The sequence below is a fragment of the Metarhizium brunneum genome, chromosome 4 (genome assembly GCF_013426205.1).
Source record: "Metarhizium brunneum chromosome 4, complete sequence".
NCBI lineage: Eukaryota > Fungi > Ascomycota > Sordariomycetes > Hypocreales > Clavicipitaceae > Metarhizium > Metarhizium brunneum.
In genome coordinates, this window is record NC_089425.1 from 3348261 (window position 1) to 3362115 (window position 13855).

Below are 13855 nucleotides of genomic sequence, written 5' to 3' on the forward strand. Positions count from 1 at the left end.
TGAAGTGACGAGACAAACAAAAGCTGACAAGGTTGTGAACAACACGAGAAGACAATGGAGAGAAAGTTGTGAAATGGTAGTTCTGCCGTGTCTTTGTCTGTCTCGCCTGCAGCTCCTGTCTGTCTGTAATGCATTTCACGCATCCGACAACCGGTAATACACTGAGCCGTAATGACGACGAACATTACTTCCGTGGAGGGAGCAAAAGAAACATCAAACAAATGTCTAATCGTCCAACCGGTTGGTCAATTCGGAGAAATGCAACCCACATACACACACCCTTTCGCCCACGTCCCTATCCTTCCATTTCCTTCACACAAAGGCGCGCGTGAAAAGAACTAGACTTCGAGAAAAAGAAGAGAAAAAAAATGAGACTTCGTGTGAATAAAACATATCAAAACGCAAGCCAGCCCAAGCGAGACCCATTTGTGTGTATTGTTTGTGCTTTCACTTCTCCGACACCTATCCTCTGATGTCTACTCCAATTGAATGCGAAAGGACCACCTATTCCTTCTTGCTCTCGTCGGAGGTCGATTTGGGCTTGGCTTCCTTCTTCTCATCCTGCTGCTCGGATACAGCCGCTGAAGCCTTGACGATTTCTTTACCAGATTTTGACTGGGTTTCTGGTTCTTGTTTCGATTCGGCGGCTGCGGCGTCAGCGGTGGAGGTCGGGGCATGTTCTTTCTCTTTTGATGTCGAGTTATTCTTAGACACTTGACTCTCGAGGTCTTTGTCTTCGTCGGCGTTATCGAACAATTCGGTATCATCTGAATCGGTGAGAACCTCTGTGCCATCGCCGAGAAAGATTATTCGGCCTCGGTACCCACCAACGCCGAAGCTTTTGCCCTTGTTCTCCGCATCCATCTCATAGCCACTGTCACTATCTTCGTAGTTGTGGTGGACGCCAGGACCACGGAACTCGGCTAATACGAGTAAAAAGAACAGTTGTCAGCTTAAACTTTTGATGAGAGCCAATGGCATACACAAAGTCCACTCAGGGGCCGGTCTATTTTTGTGTATTGGGGAGGGTTATGCGCACCATATTCTGGGGGGGCGCAAGGGCCGTCTCCGTTTGCGACGCGCTTGGCGATCTCCTCGTACCATTGCTCCTTGGTCTTGCCATTGAGAAACCCGATAATGGACATGGTCATGTTATCGCAGCCGACACCGCCCGTTTCCGAGTTTGAAGCCAGGCAGTTGTCCATCATGTTCTCGCAGATCTTATCCAGATCCTGCTTCGCGGCGATGCCACGTCTGACAAACTCGACAACAGCCTGTGAAGATTGGCAATCCCAGATACCTAGGATAATTTGTCAATGCTAATTTCCTTTGGGCCATAGAGGTGCCACTCCCAACGTGCTTGTGACTTACCATCGCAAGCAAGGACCAAGAATTCGTCTTCGTCCGTGAGCTCGTGTTCTTCGACGTCGGGGAATGCGGTAACAATTTGCTGCTCCGGGGGCAGCTCGGCGCTCTTCTTGAATTCAAAGTCACCAATGGCGCGTGACAAAGCCAGGTTGCCGTTGACACGCCCAAAGTCGACGAAGCCACCGGCGGCCGTGATTCGGTTCTTTTCGTCTAAATGAGAAAAAAGATGGAAGTCAGGCACCAGTACATCTCCATCTAAAGGGTAAATGCCGCGGTAGGGCACTCAGAATTAAAGGTGGTGTTAACGAACTCTCAAGTTGAGGCTTGTGGTCCTGAGACATGGGCTTTGCCCGGCCTTTGATACCCAACACACCTCGTGAATCACCAGCGTTGGCCTGCGGAGTGTTGGGTTAGCAAAAATACGGGGGTTTTCAATTTTTTTCTCCTTTTAATTTGTTTCGTAAAGAGGGAGGCTAGTCGATTGCAGGAAATTCGCCTGGCCTGGATAGCGGCTGTTTTGACGTACAACGTAGAGCTTGTTGTCTGCAATCAGACTGACACAAGCAGTGCAGCCAGAGACTTCATCTTCATATTTGGGGTCTGTTATCGCGAGGCAATGTTAGCGTTGCGTGGTAGGATATGGTGACGCAGGCGTGTTACCGAAGGCTAAGGTTTGCTAAGAGGGAGTGGTAAAAAGCAAGATAACAAATTGGAGAGCGTGTTATGTAGCATCGGATCAGAGCAAAGGGTCAATGTTGTCTCATTGCAAGCCGCATACCGTTGAGGATGGCTCGGTCGGTGGCGAGGAAACCGTCCTTCAGTCCCTGCGCATAATCGCCAGCCTTGAAAGTATCCTGCTTAAGAATAATATTATGAATATTTTCGCCCGCAAACAACGCTACCGTACTACCGCCATGACCGTCGAAAACGCCGAAAAAGGAGAGTTTGGGAGAGTGAATCTTGGGGTCGAGGTCGGTGCCGGCGGCGAGATCCAGCACGGTGGTATGTGAGTCCTCCATGCTGATACGCCAGCCCTGCATAGCGGAGACACCGTAGACGAGTCTGTCATCCTCGCCCTTGTCGGAAGTCTGCGAAGGGCCGCACAGGGCCACAAATTAGCAACATGTACCGGAGTGATTTGTATATGGAGAGAGAGAGCAAGTTTTTGCGGGCAAGCAAAGGGGCAGCGGGGTGGTGATGGTTCAGGACATGCGACGACGCGATGCCCCTCCAAGGTTGGTCGGAGTGAGGGACACAGGACTTGGTGGGGTGGTGAGTTGCGAGTTGCGGGTTGCGAGCTGCGAGGATGCAGTGATGAATCCCTAGGCTCGCCGCGGGAAGACGTGATAAGGATTGAAGGGGACACCGGAAAATGGCTGCTGAGGCCGTGACCAGAGAGGATCGCATGGCATTTCGCGGGCATCGCAAGCAGGATGCGAGTGTGCGAGTGTGCGAGTATGCTTGGGCATGTAGACGTAGAGGGAATCCGGGGATATTTCGAGGCATTCGAGGGTATTTGGTATTTCGCACGGCAGCGGCGAGGAACGAACCTTTTCGACGACGGGCTCCGAGAGCGTTTGACCCATGGCTGCAGAGTGCGGGCAGCAGCGTAGGAGCTACTGCAAAGATGTCCGGGAATTGGAAGACAAGGACAGGAAAAGAAGAGAAAAAGAGGTCGTCGTCAGAGGGGAGCAGACAAGGCAAATCGGCTCTCCGGAGACGAGACCAGGGGGCAGACGAGGGGCAGATATGGGGGAGGTTGTGAAGCAGAAATCGAAATGGGACGTGGTGGTGTGCCTTTTTTCGGTGGTGTGCCTCTGGTGTGCGTGCCTCTGGTGTGCCGCTGGTGTCCAGATGTCTCAGCCCGCCTGGCTGGCCACAGCACTTGGACTTTAATGGCCAGCGCTGAACACCCGCGCCGCAGTCGCCAGGTCGCCAGGTCACGCCGTCAGCTGCTGCGCAAAATGGGAAATAAGATTTGAACTCTGCGCCTACTCCGTCCAGAGCGGGCAGAGCGGGGTACCACGACTTGGACCTGGGTGCCTCCTGCCGTCACTGCCATGATGCCCGGTGCCCAATAATGCTCAATACTCAATACTCAATACTTCAAGCTCCGTTGATCGTTCCTCGTGCCCCATGCTCCTTACAACGCCCCGTCTTGGCTTCAATGGCCAAGCTCTCTCTTCCTCTCGTCCCTCGGCAGCTCTTGACGGCCTGTGTCGTGTCTCGAACCCCAGTCTCTGCCGTCATCGTCATCCACACACGGTCCCTCAGAACCAGCCAACTGTTCGCCACTCTTCCACGCTTCCCGAAACACTCTGCTTCCAACACCACAGCACAACCCACAAGGCTAGCCATCTCAGGACCCGACTGCCGAATCAGCGAGGTTGGCCCTTGCGTCAAAGCACGAGGCTGTGGATAGTTTGCCCATTTGGGCCCAGACTCGGCTCCCCTGGTTTGCTACCAATCTGGGGCCAAGCCAGCAACCCAGATTGTGCGCATCTGCTGTGTGGGTGGTATTGTGTTGCGTATTGCAGGAAAATTTTTTACTGTGGCTGATGGTCGCGTGTCCTCGTCGCTCCCTCCAGTTAACCAAGGCCGAGTCTAACAGCGCCGCCTCGCCCTTCGCGATGTTCTACTAACTATTGTTTTGGGGAGGAAACACTGCGTTTCACAGGGAAATGCCAAGACACACCACGATGACCACAATGCGCCCATGGTTCCTGTCGTCGACCGTGGCCCAACGCGAAGACCAGGTGGAAGGTGGAATCAATGAGGGGCAACCTGGCACCGGACCCTAGAGCACCACATCGGGATAATCTGGACGGAGCGCCGTCATCATTGCACGCTTGCGTTTGTGGTCAAGCAAGCTCTCTCCAAGGCCCATCACCGAACCAGACAGCGACTGAAACTCATATCTCAAGATATCTAGCTCCGCTCAGAAATAGTATAAAAAGCTACCTACTAGGTAGGTACTTTTATTATAGCTAAAAGCTACTCCGTACACTGCAAGGCTTTGTAAGGCATAGAAGCTTACCTTGTTCCTAAAGAGGCACCCTCAAAAGATCTTGTAGAAAAATGGGGTCGTCTCAACAAAACGCACCTTCACATTCGGCCAATGTTTCCTCCATGACGCATCCGAGGTCAAACTTTCAGCAACAGGGTTGTTGGTGTCGTGGGTTGCTGCGCAGGCGTTGTACCACCAGCCGCCTAAGCCTAGGACAAGAAGAACATGCAGAGTCGTCGTCTTCAACTCATCCCTTTGGGTGTTCGAAGGTGCCGATTTTGTACCGAACAAGGATGTCAACCAATTAAAAATCTCAACACAATAAATACATTAATATACTAGGATATTATATAGAGATATAAGTATATTTATCTTTATCTTTATATATATAAAAAGATACATGTTTATACGCACTAAACCAGGCATCTACTAGGTATCTCAGGCAAAGCGGGCCCGGTACGCAATCGCCACCTTCGAACACCCAAAGGGATAATACGTCTCGACTCTCGAGTCAAGTTGACGCCGAGCGTCATGGCGGCTATGTACACCCTACTATTCCATGTCAAAGACTTCGTCAGTGCGCACCCGCAGATTCGGTCGCTACCGAGAGCATCGATGCATGGCTTGGTGCTGCAACTGTGGCCTGCGTCTTTTGTTACCTAATTACTCCGTACATTGTGGATGTGCGTTGCATTGATACCTACGTATGTATGTACGGAGTACACCCAGCAAAATACTTGCCATCATTCAGCGCAGAGAAAAATTGGCTTGGAAAGACTTGCTCTATGGGCAAAAGGGAGGAGCGCAACATTGACAACCTTGTCTGGCAATATGTGTCTGGCATGATACTGTTGAGCCGCACAACGGTTTAGTGATACTATACAAGGTCACTGATATGCTGCCACGTCCGCAGTACCGCCTGTCTCGTCCGTTGAGCTCACGTTAACTCCATTTACAGTCACAGTCTTCAATATACTTTCAGGGCCGTGCAATGCACAGCCAAACATTGAAAATTGCTGTATGGTCGATCGTTGATGTCCTCATACGGCTTTCCAACAAGCTTGTCGCATATCGGATACGATAGCTGGTCCGTCACAAAATCTTCCCAGAACCAGCCGCCCATTCAACGTTCCTTTAGCCCCCCGGCCAGCGTTGCCATCAACATTGAAGTGTCAGGGTCGCGGCTATGCAGCCTACATCCGCCACAATTGCCGGCATATTTGGCCGCACGAGCTACCCCTGTTGTAGGTCTTCTTCATGCGTCATTGGCACAACCATCTCGAGATGCAGATATCCTTCAGCTGGTGGTTGCTCTATCACAGACGCTTCGCATACTACCAACGTATCGTCCCTCGCCCAGGCCATCTTATTCAGCCTCATGCCACTTGCCAACCCGTTTCCCACCAAGCTACGTTTGATCAGTCATGTTTCCCAAGTGGCTCTCGGCGCTGCGTTGGGTGGCTAGGTTGGGCTGAAATTTCTTTTTGCATGGCTCAACAATTCGTTCTTCGCGGTCCCTTTGGTATGGCTTGCAGCCGGGCCGGGAAAGCAGGGAGATTGAAGAGATGGAGAAAAGCACTATGAATTACACTGTGGGATGAGACAAGCCAGACTCATCTTTTCCGGCAGTTGGATGAGATTGGCACGACCCTTGTGAACTGTCCTGTTTTTGATATTGCTTTAACCCACGGAGTACTCTGTCCAGAGCGGTCTTCCACAAACCCATGGCATCAGGTACGGATGACTGTGCCGTTTGTTCATCGTTGGGGTCCCACGTATCCCGCGCTCGTGTTCTAAAAACCCTTCAAGGAAATATCACATTTGTGCCACTGCGCTTGCTAGAGAATCAATGGCTCAAGTGGCACGCTACAGTATCCGAGTCATGAATTGTCCGCATGATTTGGCTACGCCATACCAGTCGCTTCGTTCACCAGTGAAATTTGGCTGCCGTCGACTGACACCACGTCCACTTCCCGTATGAGACAACAAGCACCAAACGCAAGGACGGCGTCACAGATGTTCCGCAAAGGCGACGCCCCGGCGCTGATTCCTCCTAGTTAGTCTGAACTGTAAAAGAGCATAAACTCGTTGGTTCCATGGTAGTCCTACTCTTTGCCATTCCGCATGGCATTGATTTCCCAGGTGTCCCTTGTTCTAGAAGCCGGAGGTCACAAGGTAGTAAGCAGCCCTCTTGACTGCTGTACCTGGCCAACTGGCACAATGTATAATAACGGTCTCTACCCCTGTAGAGAATTGTATTGATACTTATACACGTCAATTATGCTACTGGTATCGTTAATTCACGGAATATGCTAGTCTAAACCCTGTCCAATCATCTCCATTTTCTACAAGAATACTTTGAAGCTTCCGTCTGACATCTTGCCCGAGTGATCCCTTATCCACGGGGCTTCGTCAAGCCCCCTTCCGCCCGACATATGAGTTGCCTCGTCGCCCACACCGCTCATCTTGGAGAATCTGCTCATTGACGGAGCTGGTCGTCCTGAGGCCAGAGGTGACGGGACATCTCCCCACCTATTAGGCGATGCCAGCTCCGTGCTAGGTTCGTGGTCCGCTTGTTGAGCGGCTCCACGAGAGGTGCCCGGCCTGTCAGGGTGGACCGGACCATCGTCAACAATCTCTTTACCCGACCGCTCAGTCTTGGTCGGGCCGAGGCGGCCTACGATACGCCAGTTCTCAGAGGATGCGAAGGATGCTTCTGTAGTGACACTCTTGCCACCGTCTAGGGAGTCGGCTTCGTTCCAGGGCTGAGACGGCTTAACTGCCACGGCATCGGGTTTTCGTATCTCGGACATACTCCTCCCCGTCTCGCTTTTCGCGAGTGTCACCCAGTTTGGTTCTGAGCCTTCGACAATGCTTGTTGACCCGGTGGGCCACTTTCCCAGGGGAGCGGTGGTATACTGGTGGTCATCTTGGATGGGGAGGGCCGCCGAGCTGGATGTGATTGCTGACTGGTGGCCGAGGTAATGTTGTGAAAAGAGTGACATTGAGTCGTGTGACAACAAGGGAGTTGGTTGCAGACTAGGCAGTTCGTTGAGAGTTGGAAGGGTGATTTCCAGTCCTGTATCTCGCCTCGGCGTATAGTCAGCGCCGGGGAATATTTGACGGGTGGCCTCGGGGAACGTCACTTCGGATTGCGAGGATCTGTCGCTTTGGGCTATCCCGCCGGGGGCCCCGTCAATCGTAATCCACGACTGCCTCCCGTCTTCGCTGGTGACGTTGCTGACGCTGCGGATAGTTGTTGTTCGAGCGGCGTCCACCATGATACTTTGCGGCATCTCAGAAGTTGACAGTCCACCTAGCGTTTCTGAACTCCTTCTGTGAAAAGATATAGGTGAGCTTTCCTCTGCAAAAGCTGATTTGGCAGGCTTGAAAACTTCCGTTTCTGTATGCACAAATGCCCCCATTGCAGCGGCTTCTCGCATCGATGGGTCTGAGAAATCGGCTGGCATAGTGCTTTGCACCGGGGGGGAGATCCTTGAACGGTAATACTTGCTGCCCAGGTATCCTTGTCCAGAACGACGGCGACGAAAGTAGCACACCAAGACCATTAGAAGAACTGCGACGAATATCACAGGAATGACAGTTGCCAGTAGAATTTCTCCTGTGCTCATATGTCCAGGCTGAGTTTGTCTATCATCAGGGATATCGCTTCCGGTGGCCGTGGCTCTAGCCGTTGTCGTAGCAGTGGTAGATGAAACCGAAGTCATTGTCGTCGTCGTTCCATCAAGGGCAAGAAAGTACACTTGAACGACTTCCTTTTCGCTGAGGCCCGAACTCTTTGAAGATGCGTCAATGGCCAATTTAAAGCTCCCCGTTGATGTCTTCGGAACTTCACCCGAGAGCTTGAGCCCGTCAACCTTGAGCCAATCCTTCTTAGGGCTGGTGGACACTTTGAGGGCAATGTCAGCGGGATTTTTGAAGTGTTTGGTTAAGTCTAAGTTGAGTTTGCTCCCTGGTCTAATCTTCATATCTTCGACAGTAGAGACAAAGAGGCCAGTAGCCACGTTGATAACCACCAAAACATCCAAATTGTCCGAAAAATGATCCTTGAAGGTAATGGTGAAGTTGGCTGCATGGTCGCCATCCTTGGGTGTGCCTTGAAGTCTCCCCGTCTTGTCATCGTACGACAACCAGCTTGGTATGTCCTTGGTGGTCACGGTCAGATCGCCCGGAGATATCTGTTTTCCGTCAAGCTTGATACCATTTTCCAAGCCATCGTAGCTGACCGCTGTGCCCCGCGTGGCATTCAGAGTGATATTCGGCTTATCGGTTGTAAGCTTATGACTGCCCACCACGATGGAAAATGTGAGTGACGAAGCCGAGAATCCAACAATATCGGAAGCAACGAGGCTGAAATCGAATGTCTGGGGCGGCTGAACCAGAGACTCAAAAGGAGGCGTTCGCCCGGTAAAAGATAGTGAATGCGCATCAAACTGGATCCACGCCGGCAATGGGCTACTATCTGCGGAAACGGCGTAGTAATTCAGCCCAGAACTGCTAAAGGTATTCTGATCAAACGTGAACTTGAATTTTGTCGCCGGATAGGATAAGATGGACGACGGCGCAGAGAAGTTGCCAAAGTTGGCCATTTGATCCTCCAGAGGAATTCGAACTTCAGGAGCGGGTTGTCTAGAGATTACTATCGTCGCCTTCATAATTTTCGAGCCCTTATCGTCGGTCGCTATGATGTCAACGGTCTGGCCGACGACCTGTCCTGACGGGACATCTCCTTCTCTCGGCGTGCCGTATAAGCGCCTCCGTCCACTCTCGAGAGACAACCAGCTGGGATGATCGCCGAGCGAGTATGTGATTTTCGAGTCGGATTGGAAAGTATATTGCGAAAAGGAATAAGAAAAAAACTGGTCTATTCGCGCGGCTAGCGGCAGCTGTGCGTTAAAGGGGAATGATATCGTAGGCTCGCAGCTCACAAGCCAAGTGAGTGGCAGGACTGCCACAAAGGCCAGCAGTGAAGGCATGACGGCACGATATTTTGTGCGCAAAAAGAGGCACTGTACCGCAAAGCCAACAAGTAAGGCGTCATGAGGCCATATACAGAGCAAAGGATCAAGAACAAAAAGGCAAGTATCAATGAAGGCCAGGAGAGTAAAAGGAAGGACTTGAACAACGAACGGCGGATGACATGGTGCGAAGCTACGATTTCATTCTAGAATAGCCATCCTCAAGACTCTTGGGCCAGGAATACTCGCCCCTTCATTCCATGGACAATCCAGTCGTGGAGTCATTGTGCGGGCTGGGAGACATGTGCATGGTGTCGCGCCGATAGGCTGGGGGCACATGCCCATTGCGACAAGAGGCGCATGTCTTGGAAGCAGAATCCTCACTGGGGTACATTCACAGGGAAGGGAGAGGCATTGGGATGGAGAAGTGGTAGTAGATGCGAGAGGGCTGGTAATAGTGGGATGCGACATTCCAGAGCGTTTGGCTGGTGGACAAGGGATTCGGGAACGGGGACCATCGATCAACGGCCAGGTCGACGGTGACGACGACTGACGGGGTCCAGCAGCAAGGGAGAAATCGGCCGCATAATCGCATTGGCTATCGAATGCTATTAGTATCAACTTTGGCCAACGGGGTCGGAGACGGCGACGAAATTCAATTTTCAATAAAATATGCTTGTCGAGGCATGTGTTTGGGTTTCATCCGTGTGCTTCAATTGATATCGAATTTCACCGTCCCATCCGGAGCTCGGCCGGCATTATTAAACGCGCCGACGCGTAAATTGACTCCCGTGCCGCCAGTCGGGTGTCTTGCTGTATTCACTTCAGTCTGTTGTATGACGCATATCAATACTGGATTTTCGCGGCGCCATGATGGCTGGCACACAGGTAAGCCCAAGTCTCCCTACTACTATTTCACGTTGTTGAATCTGAATATCGGCACTAGCTGGGGTTCCCTGTCTAAAAGTCACGATGCAACCAAGGCCAACTTGCTCAATCAAGTGGCGTGGAACGCGTCGCGGCGCGGTTCTTACGCTCAGATAAGCTCCAAAAAGAAGCCCCGAGGAAGACCAGCCTCGCTTCTCTCGATATTGACTGCTTCTGGGGGAAAATTCACCGGGGCCACGGCGGCAATTGAGGCCAATCACGGATCCGGGGGCTCTGCCTTTTGGGTGATTGGAATTGATCCTGTCGGCCATTCTACATACAATTCGTCCGAGTCACCCACGGTGGATCTTCGCGAACCGTGCAGAGGAGAGGAGTCGTATAGTCCAAGCATCGCTTGCGTCAAATCACCAGAAATCCATTGGTACATCATGCCTAGGCGCTTGAATCTAGAATGTATCAGCATATAGAGAATGGAAACTGATAGTATCCTACATTGCCTAACAGAGCAGGCAGTACAAATTTGTACGCATTGTACCATGGCGATGGTAAATCTTGGGAATTGTGGACTCGCTTGGCGAGGTCCATCCCAATGAGGAAAGGCGGCAAATCACTGAAGGTCCTCTGATAAGGTAAAATCGAATCAATAACTGCTCACTTGAACACTGAGGGTCGAGGGTCTGGACCACAGTCCATTCATAGGACTAATGCTTGGAAAAGATGGACAACTGGCAGTGCCAAAGAGACCGAGAGGAAAGGACCTATTGGTTGGCGGATTGCCACCTCCTGCCTTAAACACTCTCGCTCGAAGGCTCCTTCTCTTTTTCCTCCTCACAAGCCGACACCGGGACCCTTGCAAGAACTGCATCACAGTGAAACCTGGTGAAAACACGGTGTCAGTGCCTGGCCATGGTGGCCATGATGAGTCGGTCCCCTTCACCGCTGCTAGATCCCGTGGCCGTCAGCGAGGATCTAACACCTCTGCCAACCCTGAAGCAGGCCGGAGATGCGCGCATCGATTTTGACGGCCAGCTGGCAGAGCCACTCGCCTACCATGAGGATGTGAGGACAGGATGCGGTGGCCAAACATGGCCGGCAGGACTGGTGTTGGGGAAACACATGCTGCGCTACCACAGACAGGAGATGCGGACAGCCAGAATGTGAGTTGTTCCCATTTTTCAAGCGATTTGTTGCAATGCAAGTATCCCAAGCTACGAGTTGGCATGGTGACTCGGTATACCGAGGATATCTAAACATCGGACAGTGTGCGTGGAGAAAGTGGTAGCAGAACATGGTTGGACCACAGCCACGTTTTCTCACATCTTGTCTCTCGAGAGGTATGGAATGATGAAACAAGTAGAAACAACCTGCTGACTCAGAGATGTTTTTTCATGGCAGACTGGAGCTTGGTGCTGGAGGTGGACTTGTTGGTCTCGCCGTGGCACTGGGATGCGGTGGCGAGAACCAGCTCTTACTAACCGACCAGGATGAGATGCTGGAGCTCATGCAGACAAACATCCGGCTCAATCAAGTTGATTCAAGGGCCCAAGCTCTTATCCTTAACTGGTACGTGGGTCCTTTTTTGCCCTGTTGGTTTGGTTTCGTCTTGGGAGAAGAAAGGGGGGAGGGGTTCATTGTTCCCCTACCACACCCGCAGCCGTATTACGTCTTGTGCAACGTATTGGTTTTTTGCTGGCTAACATGTTTTTGGCTTGTTCGTTCGTGTTGTAGGGGAGAGCCACTTCCGCGGGAGGTTGTGACGCAGAAGCCAAATGTGATTATCGCAGCAGAATGCGTGTATTTTGAACCTGCTTTCCCCCTACTCTTGGACACGCTCAAGGATCTGCTTGCACTCAACGAGGAGGCCGTCGTCTACTTTTGCTTCAAGAAGCGTAGGAGGGCCGACATGCAGTTCGTCAAAATGGCAAAGAAGGCCTTCGTGGTTGAGGAGCTGTTTGACGAGGATCGCCCAGTGTTTCAGCGGCAGTCATTATTTCTCTTTTCATTCAAATGCCGCCCGAGCGCTAAGAGCACGGCAGTCAGAGGCAATGCGGGAACAAACTCTAATGGCGTGAACGGCATCAATGGCACTGATCCCGGCGCGTGCTGCAATATGAATAATAGAATGCAAAGGAGTTGGTGTACGGAGTAGTTGAGCCCGCAAGACAATGAAGACAATGAATGACCCGCAGCCGGACAATCGTGAATCAAGAAGGTTGCGACGGCGCCGTGTCACTAAGCTCGTCATACATTGACACTGTCGTCAACTTGCCATCAACCGTCACATTTGGCTTTTCATCCCAAGTGTGCAACAGCGCCAGAACCACCAACGCAAGCTAGAATCGTCAGGAACACCGATCAACACCGTCTTGACTCAGTCCAGCCCCAGGTCGCTCCGTGCTAGGCCGCAAGGTCGTTGCGTTTCAATCTTGTACCAGTACTCCGTACACCTCAGTGTTAGAGTAAGCCTCCATGCCCCCAAGTCCTTGCATGTGTGGTGGGCCAGAGTCGTTACTAGTTTTTCACAAAGCGCGCGTGCAAGCATCCATTCAGGCCGTGATTTGGGGATGCACGATGCCCGGAGCAGACGAGCAAAGTGCTCTACAGTGTACACAGTGCTACCATAAATATGCGTTGCTGCTGTGTACCTGCTGCGCTGTCGCCAGCCACGGCTTGAGAAAATGCCTCTCCAGCCAGGCGCGATTTATACAGAGTGGCCCTGTCAGCGGTCAAAATTATACCGAATCCCGGCGGCCGAGCCCCTCGCTGACATGAATTGCTCGGCAGGCTTACTCTTTTTGCTAGGTGCGCTCACGCACTACTAGGTACCTGGATAGTACTCCGTATTTTATGATAAATTAATATAAATTAATATATTTTAATATATTTTAATATAAATAAATATAAATAAATATACTTTATTATAATATAATTTAATTAATATATATAAAGTTAAAATATATAATAAATAATCCCCTATAAAGAGGGGTAAGCACACCTAGCAAAAAAGTAAGCCCGCCGAGCAATTCACTCGCTAACATGGCCGTGGTGCGAGTTGGTGCCAAAAGGTTGCGTGACCAAGGGCGGCGCGGAATGCACAATTCCTACGGAGTAGCATTAGTGCAAAGCAGGTTGGCAGGCTAGGCATTTCTGTGCAATTGTGCATGCCTGACGGTGGTGCGAGGTGGATAACCAGCTCGACCTGGTCCAGACTCGCTGAGCAAGTTGCGATGCAGATTGATGTAATATCCTGTAACAGGCCAGTACCCTGACATCAGGATCGTGGACATGGGAAGACATCTTGGGTCGGAATGGCTGCCACGGGCATTATTCAAGCAGGACCACAAACCCGTTTGAGAAGAACCAGAGATTGAAAACAAAACTCTCCTTATGAACTCTATGTACAGGGGTGCATAAAGTGGGCCCATGTTGGCCTGCCAGAACACCCCAGCCACAGAACAGGTAAAACTTGACTCTTGACGAAGTATGGAGTACTCCGTACAAAAGGTCAGAATAGAAAACTCTTACAACGCCACGAGAAGAAAGAAAAAAGGACATCCGGAACTGTCAATGCTAGATGCTGGACAAAGTACTCCGTCCAATAGGTGTCCACCAT

General features: G+C 51.3%; 3 protein-coding genes across 3 annotated transcripts; 1 reads left to right on the plus strand and 2 right to left on the minus strand.

Annotated features, from left to right (window-relative positions):
- Window positions 1-504: 504 nt before the first annotated feature.
- Window positions 505-2954, minus strand: ptc2 (Protein phosphatase 2C 2; the record flags this gene model as incomplete). The annotated part of the gene is made up of 7 exons (XM_014689927.1): window positions 505-923; window positions 1040-1300; window positions 1372-1578; window positions 1679-1763; window positions 1895-1968; window positions 2147-2456; window positions 2919-2954. The coding sequence occupies 7 exons, from the start codon at window positions 2952-2954 to the stop codon at window positions 505-507; spliced, it is 1392 nt and encodes a 463-aa protein (XP_014545413.1).
- A 3766-nt stretch (window positions 2955-6720) lies between these two features.
- Window positions 6721-9372, minus strand: AXL2 (Axial budding pattern protein 2; the record flags this gene model as incomplete). The annotated part of the gene is made up of 1 exon (XM_014689926.1): window positions 6721-9372. One exon carries the CDS (start codon window positions 9370-9372, stop codon window positions 6721-6723), a length of 2652 nt encoding a protein of 883 aa, XP_014545412.1.
- Window positions 9373-11160: 1788 nt separating this feature from the next.
- EFM6 (Protein-lysine N-methyltransferase EFM6) lies at window positions 11161-12391 on the plus strand (the record flags this gene model as incomplete). Its single annotated transcript, XM_014689925.1, has 3 exons — window positions 11161-11399; window positions 11638-11805; window positions 11971-12391. 3 exons carry the CDS (start codon window positions 11161-11163, stop codon window positions 12389-12391), a joined length of 828 nt encoding a protein of 275 aa, XP_014545411.1.
- Between the last annotated feature and the right edge of the window lie 1464 nt (window positions 12392-13855).